The sequence below is a fragment of the Poromitra crassiceps genome (genome assembly GCF_964638095.1).
Source record: "Poromitra crassiceps genome assembly, chromosome: 6".
In the NCBI taxonomy this organism is placed as follows: Eukaryota; Metazoa; Chordata; class Actinopteri; order Beryciformes; family Melamphaidae; genus Poromitra; species Poromitra crassiceps.
Window position 1 is genome coordinate 33,601,810 of NC_139627.1, and position 26,757 is coordinate 33,628,566.

General features: G+C 46.3%; 1 protein-coding gene across 1 annotated transcript; it reads left to right on the plus strand.

The window, feature by feature from the left end:
• Nucleotides 1–18,320, plus strand: efhc2 (EF-hand domain (C-terminal) containing 2; the record flags this gene model as incomplete). The annotated part of the gene is made up of 17 exons (XM_083638197.1): nucleotides 1–39; nucleotides 476–664; nucleotides 1,775–1,925; nucleotides 2,178–2,401; nucleotides 2,483–2,734; nucleotides 3,584–3,691; nucleotides 4,187–4,325; nucleotides 5,577–5,742; nucleotides 5,842–5,981; nucleotides 7,314–7,510; nucleotides 7,694–7,827; nucleotides 8,301–8,495; nucleotides 12,777–12,869; nucleotides 13,269–13,388; nucleotides 14,007–14,025; nucleotides 15,150–15,234; nucleotides 16,459–18,320. 17 exons carry the CDS (start codon nucleotides 1–3, stop codon nucleotides 18,318–18,320), a joined length of 4,113 nt encoding a protein of 1,370 aa, XP_083494323.1.
• Between the last annotated feature and the right edge of the window lie 8,437 nt (nucleotides 18,321–26,757).

Sequence of the window (26,757 nt, forward strand, 5' to 3'; positions counted from 1 at the left end):
ATGCCTCTACCATTTCTACCTGGGAATTCCCCCCACAACGTAAGTCTACCAAATGTGTTGTTGTAGCTTGTAGGCTATATGTACATGTGGAATGTTTGGACTTTGCAAGGTCCGCTTGCCACTTGGGCTGCATAGGCATGAATAGGAATACCTAGCGTTATTATTTACTAGTTAGGTTGACAACGGATCATACCATGTTGACCATTAACTTCCTACAAAGTTACATGACAAGTGAAGTTTGTGGTAGGCTAGTAGCCTAGCTAGAGGGCAGTGTTGACCATACTGTAGTCATAAAACAATAGCTACCTGTTCATAGACCATTAATCCAATAGCATAATAATAAACTAACATATGCATAATAACTTGACAAATCCACAGGTCTATTATAATGCATGGAATATATGATTTCCATTGAATGTGTTAATTCCATATATTTCCAGTTCATGTGAAACCCTTTGTCCCTCCTGCCCTCTAGCTGGGGAAGGAGAGATTCCACAAGTCCCAACATTTTGACTATTCCAACGGGGTCCCCATGCTGGTGGGGTCTGAGAAGCCAGGCATTGGAGGAGAGTTGTTAGTCGCCCAGAAGATTCAACCAAAATATTCTGTCTACCCCAAAGGAGAGGGCAGTGATGTACCATCATGGGTGGCCTTTGACAAACAGGTGAGCTGTCTTGACCTGGATCAGTTTTCCCTCCCTGGTCATACAATCACTTCCATGCTATTTGGATCATATCTGATTACAAAAAACTGACAGCTGTAATATGTAGCCTAGTGATTTACTGCAGTTGACAAATTACATACACCTTTTGAAAAGTTACTTTTTTATATGAAGTAATGTTACTGCGTTTAAAGCTCCAATGGATTATGTTACTGATCACAATTTTATTTGCATATTTTTTTTACCAACCTCGCACAAGCACAAACACACACTACACTACATAGTCACCTTGAGTGATCTTAAAAAATAAAATAAAAAATCAGTTAAATACAGTACTAGTCAGTTTAGATGAGCTTTTTCACGTAATCATTTATCAGTAAATGCCCCTATAACAAGAAATAATATGTTTAAGCCATCTATTATAGATGGGTCCTTCAATACCTGGGCCAAGAACGGACTAGCCAAATTAAAAGATTTATATATTAATGAAAATTTTGCATCATTTGAACAGTTGAGTTTAAAATTTAAAATCCCCAACTTTCAGTTCTATAAATATTTACAGCTTTGTAGTTTTGTATCTTCATGTTCGGTTCATTATCCATCATTACCGCCCAGCTCTCTCCTTGAATCTGTTTTGGAGCTTAGCTCTTACCCCGGCAGGAAAGTATCGCGGGACTTGACGAGAGTTGGTGACTGAGATCACGAATGAGGTCATTTGATCCCTGGGAGACTCCAGGAAACAGCCCCGGGGGAAATATCAGTCTGGTGGTTGTTGAGGGATGAGATTATGACGATATGTGGCGAAAACGGGAATAAAACTGGCTATTTAGATGCAGGAAAGACAGGCTGCCACTTGGCCCCCACGGAGCTCTATTTTACGACTGGATTGGAGAGTATTGATCTCAAAACAACGCGTAGGACGGCCAGAAACGCTGCGGAGATCACTGGGTGAGTCGTCAGATCATAATTAATGTGAGGAGAGGGGTCCAGGTTAAAAAAAAAAAATCTCCTTTAAAGCTAATGTACAAATAGTCTAGTGTATGGCATGTAACTCAAACTGCCTAAAATAGTTTGATTGGCCTCATGCACAACAACCCGTTATGTCCTTCCCAGGCTCTGTGTTTTGAAGCGTACTTCCAGGAGGCGGTGCCTGAGAAACGGGAGGAGACATACAGAATCAGGAAGTGTAAGATCTACTTCTACCTGGAGGATGATACAATACAGGTGGTGGAGCACAAGAACAAGAACAGCGGCATCCCTCAAGGTGAAATAGGATGTTTCACCTGGCCTACTGTAATATCTCAGAGAAAGTCTTGTGAACATAGCTCAAGAGAAAACATTTCATTTTTCAAGTTGAATTTCATTGCTTTGCCACGTGTAGGGTACTTACTTTTCTTCGCTCTAGATTCCAGCTGGTTAACACAAAATTATGTACCCAATTTAGACAGACAGTATAATTCCCAAAGATATGATGACAGATTTAATACCAATGCTTTTTTATTTATTCTTGTGGCAGGAACACTTATTCGTCGCCACCGCATCCCACTGCCTCCCCCAGATGATGGCCAGTTCTACAATGTTTACCATTTCAACATCAACCAGAAGATAGTGCTATACACACGAACCTTCACCATAACCTGCTGCGACACTTTTACCAATAACTTTCTCACAAAGCTTGGGGTGCGCCTCAACGCCCCTACCACCATTCCTGACGACCCCTACAGCAACCTGCGGGAACAGGTAGACGTCAGGGAGTCGTATCATGTAGATTTCATTTCATTTAGAGTCTTTTCACTGAGCATGTTCCTTCCTTCCATCCAGATGGAGAGAAGTATGAAGCCGCTTCGGCCGTACGAGAGGCACGACACACTGAAGCAGTTCCTGGACCACGACTGCAACGTCCTGCGTTTCTACTGCTACTGGGACGACACCGAGAACATGTTTGGCGACCCGCACGAGCTCACTCTGCACTACTTCCTCGCCGATGACACCATCGAGATCCGGGAGGTGATCCAGCCAAACTCGGGCCGCGACGCCACGGCCAAGTTCCTGCACCGCGGCAAACTGCCTAAGGTGAGGACTGTAGAGGGATACCACCACAATATGAATCTATGAACCTATTAGGAAGGGATGAAGAGAGGACTGATAAAGACACATGGTCAAGGAGAGGAGGGAAGCCCCCCAAAAAGCAAAAAGGAGAGAGGATATTATAAAAGGAAAAGCACAAATAAGATCAGATTCTTTGTTTGCCATCTGGATATTTGAGCAGGTCTTTCTACAGTGGTCGCCTCTCTTTCTGCTTGAACGGCTTCTTTTCATCTTCCTCCTACCATCCCTCCCTTCACCGAGGCCTACTCATTCACTCTGACAGGACCACCGTAGTGTCAACGCCCCCTCAAGCATTTGGGCTTTCTCCTCCAGTTACTCACCAGAGTCGAATTCATCTTGAAATACAGCCAGGCCTCAATCATCCTCCTTGTCGCTTTTTGGTGTGTGTGTGTGTGTGTGTGCGTGCGTGTGTGCGTGCGTGCGTGCGTGCGTGCGTGCATGCGTGCGTGTGCGCGTGTGTTGTGTTTTTTCAGTCCAGTGATTGTCATTTTGTTTGTTCCAATGTCTTTCATTAAATGGCAGCCCAAAGTGTTTATCTGAAGCCTCCATTCAGCGGGAAATGATCACGTCTCCAGATACAAATGAAGCTTGTCCTTCATGACATCACTAGCAGCATGTTCTCACTTGATCTCTCCGTCTGCTTTTCTCTTTCTTTGTCTCCCTCTCTCCCTCCCTCGCTCTCTTTTTCAAATGATTCCAAAGTGCCCTTGCCCTGTCTGTGTGTTTGCATGTTAAATGGTCCTCGGTTTTGTGACAATCTCACGCGCTGTTTTGCGTAACAATGATTTCTGTCCTGTTCCTGTTTCTCTGCAGCGGGCTCCCACCTCCAAGAGGCAGCCTGGAGAGATCACAGGCCGCACCGTGCTCAATGTGTTCGGCTCCACGGGTCAGGGGGAGCGCTACATTCTGGACAGCCTCAAAGTACGTCCTGTCTGGACCACAGCAGAGAAATAACTGACATGTCAACAACATTTGAGGAAATCATGGTGACATGTCAAACAAGTAAAGTAATAAAAAATGTTATTTAATAGGTTACGGGGTGGAATAGTGGTAAGGGAGACTGTCCTGTAACTCAAAGGCTGCAGTCCTGAGAACAAAGATAGAACTGGCACGTTTCAGCATTTACTAAGACATTTTGTGTTCCCAGTGCTGCTTATAATGTTCATCAGCAGCCGTGTGCAGAAGTGTAACTGCTAAGCTAAATGCCTAGAGTGTGAATGAAGAAATGTCACACATGGTCTTTCACCTGCCCCATATCATTCTCCTCTATGTCTGTCTGTCTGTCTGTGTGTGTGTGTGTGTGTGTGTGTGTGTGTGTGTGTGTGTGTGTGTGTGTGTGTGTGTGTGTGTGTGTGTGTGTGTGTGTGTGTGTGTGTGTGTGTTGTGTGTGTGTCTCTCTCTCTCTCTCCCCTGCAGACAGGCACCATCCAGGAGGAGTTTTATAAGGACTGTGATCTGACTCTAGGTGGGGAGGTGAATGTGTGGGGCAGGAGAGTGGTCATCTGTGACTGTGATAGCTTCACCAAAGACTTCTACCGCTCCAAATATGGCATAGGTAAGCTACAGTATATTACTGTAGGCTACCAGTACTACAAACTGGAGCTAGCCAGACACAGCCCAGTGTTGTACTTGTAGTACTATAGACTACGGGGGGGGGGGGGGGGGGGGGGGGGGGGGGGTATTTTGTCAGTGTCCTACCCAGAGCTTGCCTCAAGGTGGTGGTGCAATAGTAGTGCTGCAACCACGTGCAACATGTATCTTCCATGATGTTAGATCTGTACAAAAAACAGCAAACCTGATGTTATTGTAATAAGCTGAATTCATTGATATGTGCACTCACATTGCCTCTTCCTATAGCAGACAACTTTGCTTACTGTAGCTATTCCCAGATTTATACAGAGGGACTTGGTCAAAGCTTATCAGTCTTCTGTTGCCCATGCCTGCATTACAGATATATGACCACTTGGGGGCAGTAAGAGTAAGCACTAGAAGCACCTTCCTTGAGAACCAGAATCATGAGAATGTTGGCAGAGTGGAAAATTGAGAGGAAATAATAATAATATTTATAGCTGAACAGTTAAAACCGAACGAAATGTTTTATTGAGTTGTTATGTTCTTTTCCTTATCCAGGATTGGACTCATGTTTCTTCACAAGTATTTGAATCTGTATGTTTAGGTTACTGGTGAGTAAGTAATCATGTCTGGAGAATGTCATGCATAGCTCCAATTAAAGAACTTCGAATAAAGTTCTGCCTGTTGTTCCACTCAGCAGCCTGAGTACTGTCCCACTCAGTCCCCACACCATCAGCCTTTAGCAGGGCCTGTTTTGGCTCATGGACAGTATGTAGACCCCAAAACAGCACCAGCATCTGACTGACATCAGATGCTAGGTCTCTCCAGCACTGGTCTCGCTCCATGCCTCCATAGGTCTCTCCAGCACTGGTCTCGCTCCATGCCTCCATAGCTAAAGGCACCAGGGGCCACGAGAGGCACATGGCTCCCCAGCACCAGTAAGCCAAACCGGGCCTGGCTGTGTCTGCCACCCTGGGCCAGGCAGGTTGTGGGGGGGGGGGGGGGGGGTCACTACATTAGTCACAGTAGTGATCCAGGCGGAGCCCCCAGTGACAGAGCACTGTGATGGAGGGTCCCGTCTGACTCCCAGCGGTCAGAGGTCAGCTCGGGGTTACCGTCAAACCAGGCTGTTGCGCTCCTGCATGGATGAATGACCCGCTGCCCTCCACTCCTCTCACCTCTCCTCCCCAGCTTCTCTCTCCATATTTTCTTTCTCTGTCTCTCTTTCTGCCAGAGGACTTCACCCCGGTGCAGTACAAGGCTCCCCAGGCCCCGAAGCCCCCGAGGCCCGTGCCCCCCTACAACGGCTTCGGCTCAGAGGAGGACTCTCTATGCTCCTGCCAGGGCCTGCTGCCCAAGCCCCCGCAGAAAGACTTCCGCAAGCTCATGGAGAAAGACAGGTTGGAGGGAGTCACAGTACCAATCAAATGACATACAGCAAATAGTGTGTGCGCGTGTTTGTCTTAAGCCCAGAGTCTGGTGTGTACCTCTCCCTCCAGACATGGCCTGGAGAGTAACGTGCTGCGATTCCGTGCCAAGATGGTGACCCCCATCGACAGGGACAACAGGGCATTCATCATCTCCTTCTACCTCTGTGACGACACCATTAGTGTATTCGAACCCCCACAGAGGAATTCAGGTAGGGCCGTTTGGACCATAGGCGGAACCAGAGCTGCTCCCAGCACTTAAGATGCAAATCTGACTCCCAAGATAAGCATGAGAGATGTCAGACTCAGTTTGCATTTCCAGAATCTTATGAAATCAGATGGAAAGTTGGCCTTTATGTCCCAAACCTACATTTTTTCAAGAATTGAGAACAATTGGGTGATTTTCCAATCGATGAAAATCTACTTTTGACAGGATTCTTTACAACACATGATTAATAGTTTGTCTTGGTTCCAGGGCCCTGAAACATTTGAAAGGTTTTGCTCCACATTTGAGGGGGGAAAAGACACCTCTTTAAAATAATTGACAACACAATATAAAATAAATAAATACGGGTACTGTTTAAACTAAAGGATATTAGGTATTATCTCTTTGGTTGACAAATTGATGACATTTGGAGTAATATTTATTTTGTCCAAAATAGAGGTTATTTTATTTTATTTTTTACCTGGATGAGGCAATGTAAGCTGTAGGTCAGGTGAAAGTAGTCTGCAGGACCAGGAGTATGGAGAAATACTTGCCTGGCTCCAGACCTTTGAATCCGCCCACTCCACTGAGTTGAGTTTTGGCTGCTTCTGGTGTGGCATCATGACATGCAACAGTGATTTCCTGTTGAATAAACAATTATCCAATCAGCACCGAGGGGGACTAACGATTAGCCAATCAGCATCAATAAACAGGGCAAAGGGTGAAACGAACGTCGTTGTCAAGCTGTTTCCCCTGTTGTCAAGTGCACCGAGGAGTAATAACAACAATGGCGGCTGCAAGGGGGGTACGGTGGTGCAGTGGTAAGCGCTGTCGCCTCACAGCTCGAAGGTCCTGGGTTCGATTCCCACCTGGGACGCTGTGAACGCTGAAGGAATGCGTGCCCGTCCGTATGTCCTCAAGTGCCCACCGCCCGGGTGGGGTCGTCAAAAGCAGTGGTGTAGTCTACCCTTTTTCAGAGGGTATACTGACCCCGTTCTCCTGAGTGGAGGCAATGTCAGAGTAGAAGATAGAAATGGAGTGTGATTTCAGGCTAGATAAATACATGTACAAGCTTAAAGGAAGGCTTTGCTGATTTTCAACCCGCTTTGTATCATAATCTTGGTAATATAAAACAGATGGACAGTGCTTACCTTCTCTATATGTTTTCTACATTGAGAAATCCCTTTTGGTCTGCCTGCAGAAACTGCGTCCCCACCAGCTGCCCATCCATAAATGACCGACATTGTAATGATACAGAGCGGGTTGAAAATCAGCAAAGCCTTCCTTTAAAGACTATACACCACCCCAGGTTGAACTCTGCTCTCCCATCATGCACCAGGTGTGCTCGGGGGTAAGTTCCTGGAGCGTGGTCGTGTGAAGAAGCCGGGCCAGGAGCTGTTTAAGAGTGAGATGTCGGAGTACCTCACAGTACAGGACCTGTACGTCGGAGCGGCCCTCAACCTCAACAACCAGTGCTTCCTGCTTTTGGACGCTGACGAATACACCCTCACCTACATGGAGCAACATGCTGAGGAGGTGGGGAGTGAACAAACTGTTTGGTAAACTTACACAATAAGGGTTGGGTGCCCTTGCTCATGGGTACTTACATGTATGTATGTGTATGTATGTGTGCGTGCGTGCATGTGTGTGTGTGTGTGTGTGTGTGTGTGTGTGGGTGTGTGTGTGTGTGTGCGTGTGCGTGTGTGTGTTTCTCTAAAGTTCTCCAAAGCCAACGTGGGCAGCATCCTCAGTAAGCTGCGTTCCATCTCGGAGGAGAAGCAGAGTGAGATGAAGACGTTTCTGGCTCTCAGTGACCCCAGCGACACAGGCCTCATCCCCTATGAGTCTTTCAGGTGCCACAGCCAATAACTATAGTATAGTTCAATAGCTTCCTAATGTCTCTGTGAGCCCTGTTACCCCTAACATTAACATGCACTTTACTGAGGGAGTGGATTGGACTTGGACGGAGCAAAGATGCATAAATTCCAAATTTATATACCAAAGACATCGCCCAAACCACCTCCAGGAGTGTTCAAAGACATATTTGGCCACATTAAGAACTGGTAATATGAAATAGTAAGAAATGGTAAACATTTTGCACGGCTAAAAACCAGAAGTGCTGGGAGAAGATGAGGTCATTACTGTCCATTTTAAAGGATGTAAATATTACGATTGGAAGTGCAGAGGGAAAGAGAAATCCAATTTCACTTTGCATACGAGAGACACGTTTGAAAGGCCAGGTGTATGATATGTGGATAACTGACGTCGTATGAGATTGTGTGTCATTTGCTTCATATGAGTGTGTGTGTGCGTGCGTGCACCACAGGGGCCTGCTGATGGGCATGGAGAGCGGCATGTCGGAGCATGAGGTGATGGTGTTGGGTCGATGCTTCTCGGAGCGCGAGCCGTCTGAGGTGGACATGGGTTTGATGCTGGCCGTGGCCCAGGACTACCTGAGGAAGAAACACTTTGAGAAGTTCCCTGAGATGGCCAAAGCCTTCATACACCAAGACAGACACAGGTAGGTATACTGTAGGCACGCGCACACACATGCACAGGCACGCACACACTGTTTTAGAGGCTTCGCATCAACACCAAGCCGGAGACAGAGACAGCTACAGGTGCAGACACCGTGCCCAGAGAAGCCGCAGCATTGAGGACGAGCGACATGGCTCTTCTCAGGATGGTTTATCAATATGGTGTGGACCAGACCGAAGAAGGCAGGTGGGTCCTCAATCGGGATGTACCCCCCAGCCTCACCACAAGGTCCATCTTAGGAGGCGCTGGTCAACGCCCAGTTGGCCAGTGGGTTGTGGGAGGAAGGGACCTCTTACACACACTTGCCAGTGTGCCTGTGTCAATGCAAGCTTCAAGATCTGAGCCAGGCTCAAACCCAAGCATGGAGCAGACGGGTTTGCTGAACCCGCAAATCCTTGAGAGGGAAAGCTTGATTGCCACGCGTGGAGCTGGACTCCGCACGCACTGCGCCTCCCGTCAGTGGAGTTGGGTTCGGCCCAGATCAAACCTCTCTAACAAATGAGAGAGCTGATGGTGGGAACCGATCATCCCTGTGCTGGTTAAAACTCCTCGCTGTCAGGTGAAAAGAAGCAGCTGGTGACTGCACGTGTATTGGAGGAGGCATGTGCTAGTCTACAACTTTCCCCAGATCAGCCACATAGGTAGCTAGCAGCAAGCCATCAATCGTGCAGCCAGTGGCCCCATATCTCAGAGCAACAATTAGTTCCAGCAGTGTGAGTGGAGCATTGGAACCAGATGGTCCCAAAGAACCTGCATGGCATGTAGCTCTGTAGGCCAGAGAGGACACACACACACACATGCGCGCACACACACAAACACACACACGCATACGCGTGCACACACGCACACACACGCACACACACAATCTCTCTCGCGCCCTCTCTCTCTCTCTCTCTCTCTCTCTGTCTCTCTGTCTCTCAATTAAATTCAAATAAGCTTTATTGGCATGAATGGTAATCAACTGTTACATGTATATCAGGGATGCCAACTTTGGGTACCTGGCTGGAGTGAGATTCTGATAGCATGGCTATCATAGCTTAATCATGCGTATGCACACTTAATCATGACTCAATTCAGCTTGAGCTTACACACGTGGTGAGCACATTTGAATGCTTTATTTGAGTCCACAAATGATATTAAAAGTACAGGGAATCAAATATAATGGGTTAGAGTCTAAATGGTCGGGGGGGCATGAGTTAAGTATCACTGGCTTAGACAATTCAGACAATCCACACACACACACACACACACACACCGGGCCCGGCGCCACGAGGGGGCCTAAGGGGGCTTAGCCCCCTCAGTTCAATTTTCGGCCCCCTCACTTAAATTTTTTTTTTTTTTTTTTTTTTTTTAAGAATAGTTAATCTATAAAGGCCAGTTAGGCCATGTTTGTACCTGACATGTTTAGGCTGCTGTTTCTGCAGTCTTCATCAAATTTGATCAGTTTAAGTTGATGTAGGCTACCCCCTGTAAACATAGCTCTGTTGTTTCAGAATTGGCAGGGAAGCGCTATTTGCTGTGCTTTGGTTGTCACAAGGTGTCAGAGATGTAGCTATTTATTAAATTTGAACCTATGAATCCTTGAACCTCTATTAATGCCTTAATCTGCTGCTGTGAAATAAATGTTTTATTTGATTTTGAATAGTAGTCTTTCTTGTGTTGTTATTGCACTTTTCATTATGGTTAAAAAGTCCAGAAATAGGCATAGCGGGTATATAACCTATGTTTTACGATATAAAAATATCATATAAAAAATAAAAAAAAGTCAAAAAAAAAAGTAAAAACAAAAAAATCAGCCCCCTCGCCAGTTATAACAGCCCCCTCAGTCATTTCATCCTGGCGCCGGCCCTGACACACACACACACACACACACACACACACACACACACGCGCACACACACATACCACACACACACACACACACACACACACACACACACACACACACACACACACACACACACACACACACACACACACACACACACACACACACACACACACAGGAAAAGGTTTATATTACATGCAGCATACCATCAGTGATGTCACTTATCTTTATTGAATGAATGAATGGATATCTCCTCCCCCTTTTCTCTTTTGGCATGACCATATTCAAGTACAGTAACCATGAATCAAATTCTGCTCCTAATTACAATGGCAAATATAAACAATATTCAGATGTGTAGCATAGCCTATATTTTAATCCAAGACCATTTGCATAACATCTCGCACATCTTATATAGCCTACCTAAATGGTCAATGGAAATATCGACTTGCACTTGTCACATGGCGTTGCAACAATAATGGATTGCGCTCTCCTGTGCGTGGCTGATAGGCTACAACTTCATTCATAACTTTCCACTGGACTAACGTTTGATGCTTGGAGTGGCGTTTGGTGAGCAGCCATGGGGATGTGGCAGGCAGGTTTGTTAGATTGCTGCTGCTCTAGAGGACATGTGGGGACCGCAGCAGTCAGTGTTCATTGGCGTGAGAATTGTTTGGGCAGAGTGAGCGCGTGAGATTGAAGGTGAAATAGTGTGTCACACGCCAGAAACGTGTGAGTTGGCAACCCTGCGTTATACTCGTGGTTGCAACAGGGTCTGTACGCTTATTATGGTCTGTCTCTTTTCTTTTTTTATAATTTTTGGGGCATTTCGCCTTCATTTATTTTTTATATAGGACAGTAGGCAGACAGGAAAGGTGGGGAGAGAGAGAGGGGATGACATGCGGCAAAGGACCGCAGGTCGGATTCTAACCCCGGTCGGCCGCGTGAAGGGCCGAGCCTTCGTGGTATGCGTGCTACCAGGTGAGCTACTAGGACGCACGATGGTCTGTCTCTTTAACAGCTGGCATCTATGCCTATAATATGATGCTCTGAATCACCAATGCTATTCCTGCACACTAGTATGAGTAAGGGCATGTCTAATGGAGGCCACTCAGCAACAGATCCTAGTCACAATCACAATAATAACTTGAAAGAAAAGAAAAACAGGGACTGGAGCATTGATGGATCTATAAGATGATTAACTAGCAGCTCAGCTCACCTTTGTGTAGCCACAGGTGTGCTTTCATTAGCCACCAGCCGCGTCTTTTGATGGCCGTATCGTTCAGATGCTGGTTTGTTGTTGTACTGTGAAGAAGAGGATGCAAGTTTGAAGATGGCATGTCAAGAAGACTATGCCTCTGGACCACATCACCGTGGAAAACAACTGGGCCTCTGTCTCACATCCACATACAGAGAATACACCGTCACTTTGGGTTGATTTCTCTATTATTAATAATAATGATAATAGTGTCATGCTTTGTTGATCCATATAGGGAGCAAAAACCAATTATTCATGCATACGTGTTCATATCTTGCTCGGTTGTTCTTATAAATCTATTAGAATGTCTTAAAGCGGGGATTCTTCAGTCCAGCATATACTGTACACAGAACACATTTTTCCATGAGGCACAGGCTTATTCAAATAACACACTACAGACAGGCATGCGGTCCATTTTGCGTTCCAACCTGTAGTCTGATAACCTTCCTGATGTGAGGTAGCTTTGTCTCTCTGTCTCCTGTAGTGTGATAACCTTCCTGATGTGAGGTAGCTTTGTCTCTCTGTCTCCTGTAGTGTGATAACCTTCCTGATGTGAGGTAGCTTTGTCTCTCTGTCTCCTGTAGTGTGATAACCTTCCTGATGTGAGGTAGCTGTGTCTCTCTGTCTCCTGTAGTGTGATAACCTTCCTGATGTGAGGTAGCTGTGTCTCTCTGTCTCCTGTAGTGTGATAACCTTCCTGATGTGAGGTAGCTGTGTCTCTCTGTCTCCTGTAGTGTGATAACCTTCCTGATGTGAGGTAGCTTTGTCTCTCTGTCTCCTGTAGTGTGATAACCTTCCTGATGTGAGGTAGCTTTGTCTCTCTGTCTCCTGTAGTGTGATAACCTTCCTGATGTGAGGTAGCTTTGTCTCTCTGTCTCCTGTAGTGTGATAACCTTCCTGATGTGAGGTAGCTTTGTCTCTCTGTCTCCTGTAGTGTGATAACCTTCCTGATGTGAGGTAGCTTTGTCTCTCTGTCTCCTGTAGTGTGATAACCTTCCTGATGTGAGGTAGCTTTGTCTCTCTGTCTCCTGTAGTGTGATAACCTTCCTGATGTGAGGTAGCTTTGTCTCTCTGTCTCCTGTAGTGTGATAACCTTCCTGATGTGAGGTAGCTTTGTCTCTCTGTCTCCTGTAGTGTGATAACCTTCCTGATGTGAGGTAGCTGTGTCTCTCTGTCTCCAGAACTGGCCGTCTATCTACCAAAGAGACAAGGACTATCTGCAAGGCCTTTCAGCTGCCTCTAGCTGAGGATCTGCTCCGAACCCTGCTCAACAAGTAAGAGCCCACCCACACAGCACAATTTAGCATGGAACAATCAAATGTTCCACTACATTTTCAGAATGGTTACAGTAAACGTATTATTTTATTTTTCACTGATTGTGAAGTATATATTTTAGACGAGTGCTTCCCCGGGACATTTTTCTTGGCAGAGTTGAGAAAACTCTGCAATGTTTGAAACAGCAGTCAGTCTACATGACAGTAAAACAATCTCCATTGGAATAAGTACAAATTGAATTCTTTCCGATCTGGAGGGAGCTCTTTAAGGTGGAGCGGTCTATCCCGCCCATCAGTGGTCAGGGGAAACACGGAGATAGGCTCCAGATTGGCTCTGTCGTCCGAAAAGTGTTTCTACAGGACATACCTGCTTGTAATCTGGACACGTGTCTGCTGCAGGTTCACAGAGGAAGAGGACATTGACTACCACGCGCTCCTGGCTGGCATCAACTGGAGGGAGAACCCCGCCCCCCCGGTCCTGCCCGACGACACCCTGAAGGTGAGAGAGGATGGACAGACGTAAGACTTTGAGATGAGAGGGAATGAGAAGAGAGAAGCAGAGTAAGGGCTTTAGCATTGTGTGTGCACAGATTCTTAAATAGTTCTCATTTTAAAATCAATATAAAGCTTAGGCCTAATTATGAGTGACAGGATGACAGAGTGGACGAGTGAGCCAGAAGCAGAATCAAGTGAGTGAGTAAGCTAATAGTCTAAATGAACAAGCCAGCACTTTATTGTTGTGCAAGGAAAAGGGACGAGAAGGCGATGGGGAGACAGAGGGGGTGAGAGAGATAGGTGGTCGAAAAGGACGGAAGTAGCTCCTCTGATCTTCTGCCTCATGTCTGTGTCTCCACTATGTAATGCTGATTTAGCGTGCCTCGCCACAGCCAGAGCTAAGCAGAAACAGCTGCACTCACACCGTGGCAGCATGACAACAGACGGAGACAGGCGGGGACAGAATGAGAGAGGACTGCGTGTGTGTGTGTGTGTGTGTGTGTGTGTGTGTGTGTGTGTGTGTGTGTGTGTGTGTGTGTGTGTGTGTGTGTGTGCGTGCGCGTGCGTGCGTGCGTGCGTGCGTGTTTGTACACCGACACTGATTTCCCAACTCTCTAATTTTCCTCTGTCACTGGTTTCCAGCTACTCTCTGCCTCGCCGGGTCCTAAGCCCAAACTAGTCGCTCAGTCTCTGGTCAGCTACTCTGCCTTCCTTAACAACCTCCACGGAAACCCCGAAGAAGAATGACAACAGCCGCTGCACCTTTTGCGTCTTTGTGGGTGTCCGAAATATTATGTCTCATAGTGATGACATCACAGGAATGTTGGCTTTTTGGTCTTTGCTGCCATCCAGTCTTGCTCCTTCTCTGTGTTGTTTCCTCTTGTCCTACCTCAGCCACTAAAATGTTTCAACTTATACTGTATGTGAAATAGTATTTCCAATGGGGTAAAATTCCAGTGTAACTATCTTTATATTGGTTGTGGCCTGCCTTTGTATCTTTGTTTTTTGAGTGTGATTATTGAATGTTGATTGTGTCCTCTTCTTATGGAAAATATTTTTCAGACTGGAACCAATCCAAGCCAAAATGCTTTATACAAATATGTACATTGCGCCTTGCTAAAAATAATTGTTTTATCTCTGTTCCTGAAAAATTCATTTTGTTTTTCTTGAGGTTTTCTGCACAGCAACAATAAGATTAAAGTCAAGTCAAGTCAAGTCAAGTCAAGTTTATTTATATAGCCCTAATTCACAAGCATGTCTCAGAGGGCTTCACAGAAAGTATGTCTAGCTGATTCTAGCTAACACACAGTAACAAGAATATACAGAATAAAGAACAATTGATAATATAGAAAATATAGAAATGAAGAGAGAGATTAAAGCTGCTGTAAGTGATACATTTTTGTTAAAATAAGTGTTAAATAGCTCTATATTCTGATGGCAATCACAGCAGTGTTTGGTCAGTAACATGGGTAAACAGAAAATAAACCTTTCTGCTGTCCCATCCCACTTTATCCAATCAGCAGAGAGAACACATCCCACTTTATCCAGTCAGGAGAGAGAGTCAACACATTTGAGTCAACACGTTTGAATCAACACGCTTGAATCAACACATTTCTTATTCCCAAGTTGGGCCACCAACCCAAAGGGTCATTATTTGACTATTTGAGAATGAGAACCGTGTTGATCAATCAATCCTTCCTCCAGAATCACTTCCATCACCTTTATGGCAAATGTTTTGAACTCGGGACAGCTGCTGCAGTGACTGTGTGCTCCTGTTGTCTCCAGTTTGATGTGAACTGGGGTTTTGAGGCCAGTGGCCCCGCAGTGAAGAACGTCCACTACGCTGCCATGCTGGAGGACGTGTTCAGCTGTGCCCTCACCAACATGGACCCAACAACAGCCGCCTCAACATAGATGCACGCAGGGAGGTGATTCTGATGCTGCTTCACACACAAGAGCATGGATTACATTTGCAAACCAACATCTCCGTTTTGATTTTGTGTCATCTGGGAGATGTGCAAAACAAAGACACTTGAGCATAGAAAAGCCGGGTGGAAGTGTGTGTGTGTGTGTGTGTGTGTGTGTGTGTGTGTGTGTGTGTGTGTGTACACACTTAGATGAATTGGCGTGAATCCCTCAGAGACACTGTAAGTGTAAAAGATATGAGGCGTTGAAGCAGAACCATATTTCAGCTGTGTGGCAGTCAGACAGGCGCTCACAGACGCTGTGATTACAGCGTCTTCCACGTCTCCCCCAGCACTGTGCTCCAGCACTGTGCTCCGTTGATAAGGGAGGAAATTGTCTTTGGAATGGATGATGTATGCTTTCATGCTGACTGTATGCTGGCTACATATAAAGACATCCATCCATACTGTTGGCCCAAAGCTTTGGGAAACACAGCCACTGATGATCCATACTGACATCAAAACACATTTTGTTTTTTAAGTAACAGCTCATACATTTACAATCTATTTCCAGAGTTAGAGCTCATAGGTTGAATGGGAAAAGTAGAAGAGAAAATAGAATGGAGTTCTATTTCCTTGTCATTGCTAATGTTCATGTGTTTGAGATCCTTTGGGGATTAGTGGGATGTCAGTGGTTTATCTATGATGATATGATGGGAACCGTCTATTCAAGAGGAAGGAGGAATAAGACCATTTCACGTGTGTGTGTGTGTGTGTGTGTGTGTGTGTGTGTGTGTGTGTGTGTGTGTGTGTGTGTGTGTGTGTGTGTGTGTGTGTGTGTGTGTGTGTGGCGGTGCCGGACTATAAAAAGGCACAGGTTGTTCAGGTTGAGGCGCCACTGTAATCAGAGCCTCCATCGCAAATGCCAGGATGGGGATAAGTCAAACATTCGGTATAATCAACCACCCAGTCCCCTCCATGTAACTGGCACACACACGTATGCATGCACGCACACGCACACACACACACACACACACACACACACACACACACACGCCTGTCTCGCACACCCTCAGTGCCTCCCCCACCCCCCCCCGTCCCCTTCACACGGAGCGCAGAAAGAGTCCATTACATCACCCCGGGCATTATCAGGTCCTCACCGTCTGCTTTCACACGTATTAAAATATTAGCCTCGGAGCCACCCGCTACCCAGGCCCAACACAAAGTCACCTGCTACCCAGGCCCAACACAAAGTCACCTGCTACCCAGGCCCAACACAAAGTCACCCGCTACCCAGACCCAACACAAAGTCACCTGCTACCCAGACCCAACACAAAGTCACCTGCTACCCAGACCCAACACAAAGTCACCTGCTACCCAGACCCAACACAAAGTCACCTGCTACCCAGGCCCAACACAAAGTCACCTGCTACCCAGGCCCAACACAAAGTCACCTGCTACCCAGGCCCAACACAAAGTCACCTGCTACCCAGACCCAACACAAAGTCACCTGCTACCCAGGCCCAACACAAAGTCACCTGCTACCCAGGCCCAACACAAAGTCAACCTGCTACCCAGACCCAACACAAAGTCACCTGCTACCCAGACCCAACACAAAGTCAACCTGCTACCCAGACCCAACACAAAGTCACCTGCTACCCAGACCCAACACAATGTCACCTGCTACCCAGGCCCAACACAAAGTCACCTGCTACCCAGGCCCAACACAAAGTCAACCTGCTACCCAGACCCAACACAAAGTCACCTGCTACCCAGGCCCAACACAAAGTCACCTGCTACCCAGGCCCAACACAAAGTCACCTGCTACCCAGACCCAACACAAAGTCACCTGCTACCCAGACCCAACACAAAGTCACCTGCTACCCAGGCCCAACACAAAGTCAACCTGCTACCCAGACCCAACACAATGTCAACCTGCTACCCAGACCCAACACAAAGTCACCTGCTACCCAGACCCAACACAAAGTCAACCTGCTACCCAGACCCAACACAAAGTCAACCTGCTACCCAGACCCAACACAATGTCAACCTGCTACCCAGACCCAACACAAAGTCAACCTGCTACCCAGGCCCAACACAAAGTCAACCTGCTACCCAGACCCAACACAAAGTCAACCTGCTACCCAGACCCAACACAAAGTCACCTGCTAGCCAGGCCCAACACAAAGTCACCTGCTACCCAGGCCCAACACAAAGTCACCTGCTACCCAGACCCAACACAAAGTCACCTGCTACCCAGGCCCAACACAAAGTCACCTGCTACCCAGGCCCAACACAAAGTCACCTGCTACCCAGACCCAACACAAAGTCACCTGCTACCCAGACCCAACACAAAGTCAACCTGCTACCCAGACCCAACACAAAGTCACCTGCTACCCAGGCCCAACACAAAGTCACCTGCTACCCAGACCCAACACAAAGTCACCTGCTACCCAGGCCCAACACAAAGTCACCTGCTACCCAGGCCCAACACAAAGTCACCTGCTACCCAGGCCCAACACAAAGTCACCTGCTACCCAGGCCCAACACAAAGTCACCTGCTACCCAGACCCAACACAAAGTCACCTGCTACCCAGGCCCAACACAAAGTCACCTGCTACCCAGACCCAACACAAAGTCACCTGCTACCCAGACCCAACACAAAGTCAACCTGCTACCCAGACCCAACACAAAGTCACCTGCTACCCAGACCCAACACAAAGTCACCCGCTACCCAGACCCAACACAAAGTCACCTGCTACCCAGACCCAACACAAAGTCACCTGCTACCCAGACCCAACACAAAGTCACCTGCTACCCAGGCCCAACACAAAGTCACCTGCTACCCAGGCCCAACACAAAGTCACCTGCTACCCAGACCCAACACAAAGTCACCTGCTACCCAGACCCAACACAAAGTCACCTACCCAGACCCAACACAAAGTCACCTGCTACCCAGACCCAACACAAAGTCACCTGCTACCCAGGCCCAACACAAAGGGTGACATCGCTGCAGTGGCGGGGGGCATATTTGGCCTTTTATGTCTTCTGAAAGGCGCTGTGAGATGGGGGAGGACAATAAGGGAAGAACCTCCACTCCCTCCCATCCCCCCCTCTCAGTGCCTGTGTCTATCTGTTTGACTCACACACACACACTCACGCATCCCATTTTCTGCCCTGTCATGCTCTGCGGCACAGCATCACTTGAGTGACTGTCACACGTTGAGCCAGCTGCGCTCGTCCTCATCCGTCTTGTAAATCTGGGCGCAACGTTTGGCACGCGTCCACCAGGGTTAGACCGATATATTGGTTAGCTGATACATCGGGGCAATATTGATCTGTTATTAAATATCAGATACTACTGTGTCAGTGTTGTCCACCGCCGATATGAAGGATATGATGCAGTCTTTGATTACTATTTACTTTGTAACTGATCAGTAGCCTACTGTACTGGTAGAGTATGGGAAACACTTAACCTGAATTGATTTCTGTTTGACCAGATTCCATGCAAATAAATATGTATGAATGTTTTATTATCATTATTGGTTTCAATGTTTGAATATTCACTATGCTGTCTTTTCCACACTGTCAACAATAAAATTGTGGGGGGGAGGACTGAATACTTGTATGTATTTATTTATCTATTTACTTATTTATTTGCATGAAAATGTTAAAATTTAAACATATTGCGAATCAGCACAAAATACCATCTATCGGCGTCTTCGATCTAAAAAATATTGGTACCAGTATCAGCATTCAAAAACGAATTTTGTGGAACCCTAACGTCCACGTTGACTTGCATGTGAATTGCAACTTTGTAGCAAACAGGGATCGGTGAGTCGTGCTCCTCACAGCATGCAGTGTTGTTTGACAGAGTGCAGAGACTCGCTGTAAACAATCTTGTTCTCTCACTCTATCCTTGTTCCACTTTACTGCTGTTCTGCTCAGGACCACTGCACTGTAAAAACTGATATGCAGGAAGGTCATAAAGTCTCCGGGGTTAAGAGGATCTCCTGTGAGGAAAGTGTGTGTGTGTGTGTGTGTGTGTGTGTGTGTGTGTGTGTGTGTGTGTGTGTGTGTGTGTGTGTGTGTGTGTGTGTGTGTGTGTGTGTGTGTGTGTGTGTGTGTGTGTGTGTGCGCGTGTGCGTGTGATGAAGCAGTCATGGCTAATCTACAAAGCCTAAACAGACATCTGAGAGCAAGAGGGGAAAAGTTTCTCTTTACTGGCTGCTTGCCACTCCTTTCTCATGACAACAAATCCTCAACCTGGAAGCACACACGGAAGCACACACACACGGACACAGTCACACACACATGGACACACACGCACACACACACACTCACTCGCTCACACACACGCACGCACGGACACATACATGCACGGACACACACGCTCGCGCAAACACACGTGGACACACGCACGTACGCACACACACACACACACAGACACACACACACACGCTCGCACACACACATGGACACACACACACACACACACACACACACACACACACACACACACACAGTGCACCTGTGTTCAGATGTTTTTCTCAGAGCCATTCCCCTAAGTATCAGTTTTGGTCCTACAGTTCATTCTGAATAAACTGAAGCTTCTAGTATTTTCTCCCCCTTCATTTTCTTATGACTAGATTCTTACTCGAGTCTTACTCTTAATTCGGCTGTGTTAATCTGTGTTTAAATAGACAGTTTTACAGCTGCTTATATTAAAGAAAACTAACCATTTCCTTTAGGCAACATATTAACTATGACCTTTCCCTCAATAGTTTAATAATTGATCTTAATAATATGTGATACTAGCACCTTATATGGAGTTATTGAAGATAACTGAGGTTCAGGAACATGAGACCACACCATTGTCACTCATCACCATGTAAATGTAATCACCTGTACCTCCTCCAATCCATTCACCTGGGCTCAATCAACCCAATCTACTGTAGCCTATATATAACGCCACAATCCCACCAAACCCTGTTTGCACCAGATGTAACAATACATCAGATGTAACAACCCTCCCGCCCAACCCTAATTTAATTCATTACGGGCAGCACGTGCAGAGTTGCATGTTCTCCTCGTGCTGCGTGGGTTTTCCCCGGGTACTCCGGTTTCCTCCCACAACAATTCTAAAACATGTTAGCTAGGGCCACTGTTGGCATCTGCATAACCTTGAATCTCTATCCTCTGCCCACAGGAACCACGGGGGGGCCGATGGAGCCGGGACTCCATCCCCGTGAAGCCGCGCTCCAAATGTAAGAGGCGCTTCACCGGAGACGTTACCCCCACCCTGAGTCTCGACCCCCCGGGTTCCTGACTAGTCGAACATCATCAACATCATCCGCACCCCGACCCCATTACGACTTGCACCCAAACACTCAAACTACAATAAATCAATTCTGTTTCGAACTATGGTGTGGTCTGTGTTAGTGAAAAGCCCCATAGTGAGCAAAGCATGTACCCAATTAATGTGTAACAACTTACCTACTGACTGCTATTAGGACTAATTAGGATGTTATTGTGGGGAAAACCCATAGTTTTATGGGATATATTTGTATATCTATATGTGTGTATGTATAGAAAACAGAATACAAATAATAAAGTAATAATATGTGATTTGTAATAATGAACCAATAAACAACTAATCTGCATATTAATATGCAACTTATTACTAGTTCATATGTGTTCCCCAATCTAAAGTATTACCAAGAAAACATTCAAATGATGCAGTCGCCTGGACACAAAAATGTTCCAGGTGCCTCTTGGCTGCTGATCAGAATGGTGTCAGTCAGCGTCACTGAGCTCATCAGCGCCCCATGAGGGCCATGGAGCAGACGGAGCGCGGCCGTGCTGAGTGCTCTCTGGCTGGGCCGTGCCGGAGGCCCACTGCACAGGCACTTCCATGCAGACACCAAGAGAGTGGAGGTGCCGACTGCTTTTGGCCACTCTCCCTCATTCCTGTGATTCCTCAGTGCCTATGGGCATTGGCACAGGGAGAGAGGGCTAAGGCTTACACCCCGCTTTACAGGGTCAGCCACTGCCCCAGGTGCACATGGGGAAACACTTAGTCTCTCTCTCTCTCTCTCTCTCTCTCTCTCTCGTTGCGCCATATCTCCCAGGCCCTATCTCTTTCTCAGAATCTTTCACTCCATTTGTCCGTTTCTCTCCGTTATACCAGAAGCACCCCTCCTCTCTCTTCCTTTGTCTCCTAATCCTCCATCCAGTCGCAAGGGCTGCTGTTCTCATTCCACATGTGATATCATGCATGTGTGTGACTGTGTGTTTGTGATATCATGGACATGTCTGCATGCGTGTGACTGTGTGTTTGTGATATCATGCAGATGTCTGCATGTGTGTGACTGTGTTTGTGATATCATGCACATGTCTGCATGCGTGTGACTGTGTGTTTGTGATATCATGCACATGTCTGCATGTGTGTGACTGTGTGTTTGTAATATCATGCACATGTCTGCATGCATGTGACTGTGTGTCTGTGATATCATGCACATGTCTGCATGCGTGTGACTGTGTGTGATATCATGCACATGTCTGCATGCATGTGACTGTGTGTTTGTAATATCATGCACATGTCTGCATGCATGTGACTGTGTGTCTGTGATATCATGCACATGTCTGCATGCGTGTGACTGTGTGTGATATCATGCACATGTCTGCATGCATGTGACTGTGTGTCTGTGATATCATGCACATGTCTGCATGCATGTGACTGTGTGTCTGTGATATCATGCACATGTCTGCATGCGTGTGACTGTGTGTTTGTGATATCATGCACATGTCTGCATGCGTGTGACTGTGTGTTTGTGATATCATGCACATGTCTGCATGTGTGTGACTGTGTGTTTGTGATATCATGCACATGTCTGCATGCGTGTGACTGTGTGTTTGTGATATCATGCACATGTCTGCATGTTTGTGATATCATGCACATGTCTGCATGTTTGTGATATCATGCACATGTCTGCATGTTTGTGATATCATGCACATGTCTGCATGTTTGTGATATCATGCACATGTCTGCATGCGTGTGACTGTGTGTTTGTGATATCATGCACATGTCTGCATGCGTGTGACTGTGTGTTTGTGATATCATGGACATGTCTGCATGCATGTGACTGTGTGTGATATCATGCACATGGCTGCATGCGTGTGACTGAGTGTTTGTGATATCATGCACATGTCTGCATGCGTGTGACTGTGTGTTTGTGATATCATGCACATGTCTGCATGCATGTGACTGTGTGTTTGTGATATCATGCACATGTCTGCATCGTTGGTCTGCATGCGTGTGACTGTGTGTTTGTGATATCATGCACATGTCTGCATGCATGTGACTGTGTCTGTGATATCATGCACATGTCTGCATGTTTGTGATATCATGCACATGTCTGCATGTGTGTGACTGTGTGTTTGTGATATCATGCACATGTCTGCATGTGTGTGACTGTGTGTTTGTGATATCATGCACATGTCTGCATGTGTGTGACTGTGTGTTTGTGATATCATGCACATGTCTGCATGCGTGTGACTGTGTGTTTGTGATATCATGCACATGTCTGCATGCGTGTGACTGTGTGTTTGTGATATCATGCACATGTCTGCATGCGTGTGACTGTGTGTTTGTAATATCATGCACATGTCTGCATTCGTGTGACTGTGTGTTTGTGATATCATGCACATGTCTGCATGCGTGTGACTGTGTGTTTGTGATATCATGCACATGTCTGCATGCATGTGACTGTGTGTTTGTGATATCATGCACATGTCTGCATGCATGTGACTGTGTTTGTGATATCATGCACATGTCTGCATGCGTGTGACTGTGTTTGTGATATCATGCACATGTCTGCATGCGTGTGACTGTGTGTTTGTGTGTTAAGATCATCAGGGGCACCCTCTGTGGTCCGCAGTCGCAGCGTCCTCGATGCTTCTGAAAAGCGCAGTTCTCCTCTGTCTCCCTTTGATTCTGTGTTTCCTTCCCGCAGTAGCGTTATCCATTAACTCATTCAGCCTAAGAGGCTCACTTGTATACGTACTGTGCTAAGTCACTTGTATACACTTGTACTGTGCTAAGTCACTTGTATACACTTGTACTGTGCTAAGTCACTTGAATACACTTGTACTGTGCTAAGGCACTTGAATACACTTGTACTGTGCTAAGTCACTTGTATACACTTGTACGGTGCTAAGTCACTTGTATACACTTGTACTGTGCTAAGTCACTTGAATACACTTGTACTGTGCTAAGTCACTTGAATACACTTGTACTGTGCTAAGTCACTTGTATACACTTGTACGGTGCTAAGTCACTTGTATACACTTGTACTGTGCTAAGTCACTTGTATACACTTGTACTGTGCTAAGTCACTTGTATACACTTGTACTGTGCTAAGTCACTTGAATACACTTGTACTGTGCTAAGGCACTTGAATACACTTGTACTGTGCTAAGTCACTTGTATACACTTGTACGGTGCTAAGTCACTTGTATACACTTGTACTGTGCTAAGTCACTTGAATACACTTGTACTGTGCTAAGTCACTTGAATACACTTGTACTGTGCTAAGTCACTTGTATACACTTGTACTGTGCTAAGTCACTTGAATACACTTGTACTGCGCTAAGTCACTTGAATACACTTGTACTGCGCTAAGTTACTTGTATACACTTGTACTGTGCTAAGTCACTTGTATACACTTGTACTGTGCTAAGTCACTTGTATACACTTGTACTGTGCTAAGTTACTTGTATACACTTGTACTGTGCTAAGTCACTTGTATACACTTGTACTGTGCTAAGTCACTTGTATACAATCGTACTGTGCTAAGTCACTTGAATACACTTGTACTGTGCTAAGTCACTTGTATACACTTGTACTGTGCTAAGTCACTTGAATACACTTGTACTGTGCTAAGTCACTTGAATACACTTGTACTGTGCTAAGTCACTTGTATACACATGTAGGGCTCTATCTTCCCGACTTGCATTAGCGCCCGTTTTGCGCTGGAATAGCACCGCGCAAAGGCGTAATTGTGGGCGTGTCGGCCCGCTGCGCTTCACGTCATCACGGCGCACATCTCCGTATAGGCGTGTTTATGCCCAAAAGCATTGTGGAGGTGCGGTCATGCCCGTAAAACCACAGCGTCACATCAGCAGCTTCCTCCTGACTCAGAGGGAGAGGGAGAGAGAGAGAGAGAGAGAGATGTGAGGCTGTCCTAGAAATCAAATAACGTGCTCATGCCCACCTGTGAATTACCTGTGTATTATTGCCATTTCACACGCTGAAAAAGGGCTGCTGCCCAAACGTCTGACTGTATGGACGTATGCTTAGCCTATTCCTTTTCGGGCTCTCTTCTCCTGCATCTCCGCTGCGGGCATATACTGCATGCGTAATTGCGCAGTGTAGCCTACTGAGAGCCGGCGATGAGTGATGCTGCTCTATTTGAAGTTGAATTTCGTTCCACCAGCACACATTTTATTAATCAGCTATTTTCTATTCGTTTCTATTAATATATATACATCGAATCCCACCAATTTAGCCTGTCATTTTCCCCTTGGCACGCATAAAGACACATGCTTCCGTCACTGTCTGCTTGATGGGGAGAGGGTGTCTCTCTCTCTCTCCCCCGACGAGGGAAGTGGAGAGGGCTATTGCGGTGGTATTAAACGTATCATGGTTGGAAAAGATCAACATTTGCTTTTTATTTTCTCCTACCCTCTCCTACCTAAAGTAATCTAATGTTACACCACAGACCTGTATGGTCGGGAATTATGTAGCCTAATAAAACCATGACAAACAAATTCTCATTTTTAAATCAAGGTGTGTTTTTTCTGCAGTGTAGGCAATAGTTGAAAATCAACGTGGCATTCCGAGGAGAGAAGAGTGTGTGCAGGCGCGAGTGGAGAGTGACATCCATGCCGTGCGTAAATGGATCCAATCAAGGATTTCCTGCACTGCACGGAGATGTGGAGACTGTCTGCGCTCAGGCGTACGTCTGCGTTTGCGCTAAGACCAGTTATTTCCTGGCGTTAAAATTGAGAGCACACATTGCGCTGGAACGCCTATTTTGGAACGGGCAACTGCCAAACCTCTCTTTGCGCTCGCCACATACCGACGGTATCTTCCCCACAGCGCTAAATGACACTTGCGCGAGACACATAATAGGCTAGAGGCCACGGACACGCCTGGGCCACACCTACACCTGTGTCATCACAGCGCAAAACTGGACGGTGGAGGCAGACGATAGCAATAAGAGGCACGCAAACGCAGCGCAAAGGCAGCGCAAACAATAGCGCCGTACAACGATAGGGCCCGTACTGTGCTAAGTCACTCGTATACACTTGTACTGTGCTAAGTCACTTGTATACACTTGTACTGTGCTAAGTCACTTGTATACAATCGTACTGTGCTAAGTCACTTGAATAGACTTGTACTGTGCTAAGTCACTTGTATACACTTGTACTGTGCTTAGTCACTTGTATACACTTGTACTGTGCTAAGTCACTTGTATACACTTGTACTGTGCTAAGTCACTTGTATACACTTGTACTGTGCTAAGTCACTTGAATAGACTTGTACTGTGCTAAGTCACTTGTATACACACTTGTACTGTGCTAAGTCACTTGTATACACTTGTACTGTGCTAAGTCACTTGTACACAATCGTACTGTGCTAAGTCACTTGAATACACTTGTACTGTACTAAGTCACTTGAATACACTTGTACTGTGCTAAGTCACTTTAATACACTTGTATGCATGAACCGTCCGCCCGCCATAAATCTGTGCAAATTATTTCATACTATTTATAGATCCGCGCCCGCCATGCACCCGACGCTATAAACGCTATAAAACGCTATAAAAGGAGCGAACTTGCGGTTTCTGCTGCCGTTGGTGCGATCGCTGCAGTCCAAGACTCCAAATAAATTTTGATGCTGTATTATGTCCAGTCCACCACTTGCCCTCATGTAGTTTACTCGGCTAACGCTATAGCTTTAAGTTTAGTTTACTTGATTGCCTCATTGTATGGGGAAATACGAACGCGTCTTCTCTTCAAACACGTCTTCAGCGGAGACTCCTTTTTGAGGGTGACATCATTGACCATATATGGACGAAAAGTGGAGCTACGGACCTAGCACATGGCTATTGTTTGGTTTACGGCCGTGGGTCCTTTGGGGGATCTACAATAGGCGACTAAGAATATGCCTGACGAAAAATGTAGCTTAAAATACGTTCATAGACCAGAGAACATAATTAATATTATTTTGCCCCAGTAATGATACATCGTTTCAACCGCCCGCAACCGCTATAAATCAGAATGTTTATTTTTATGATCCGGCCCGCCCGCGGGGCGGTATCTCCGCGGTCAGCGCGGTTATAACTGCGGCCCGCGCATCACTAACTTGTACTGTGCTAAGTCACTTGTATACACTTGTACTGTGCTAAGTGCGTTTCACTCCA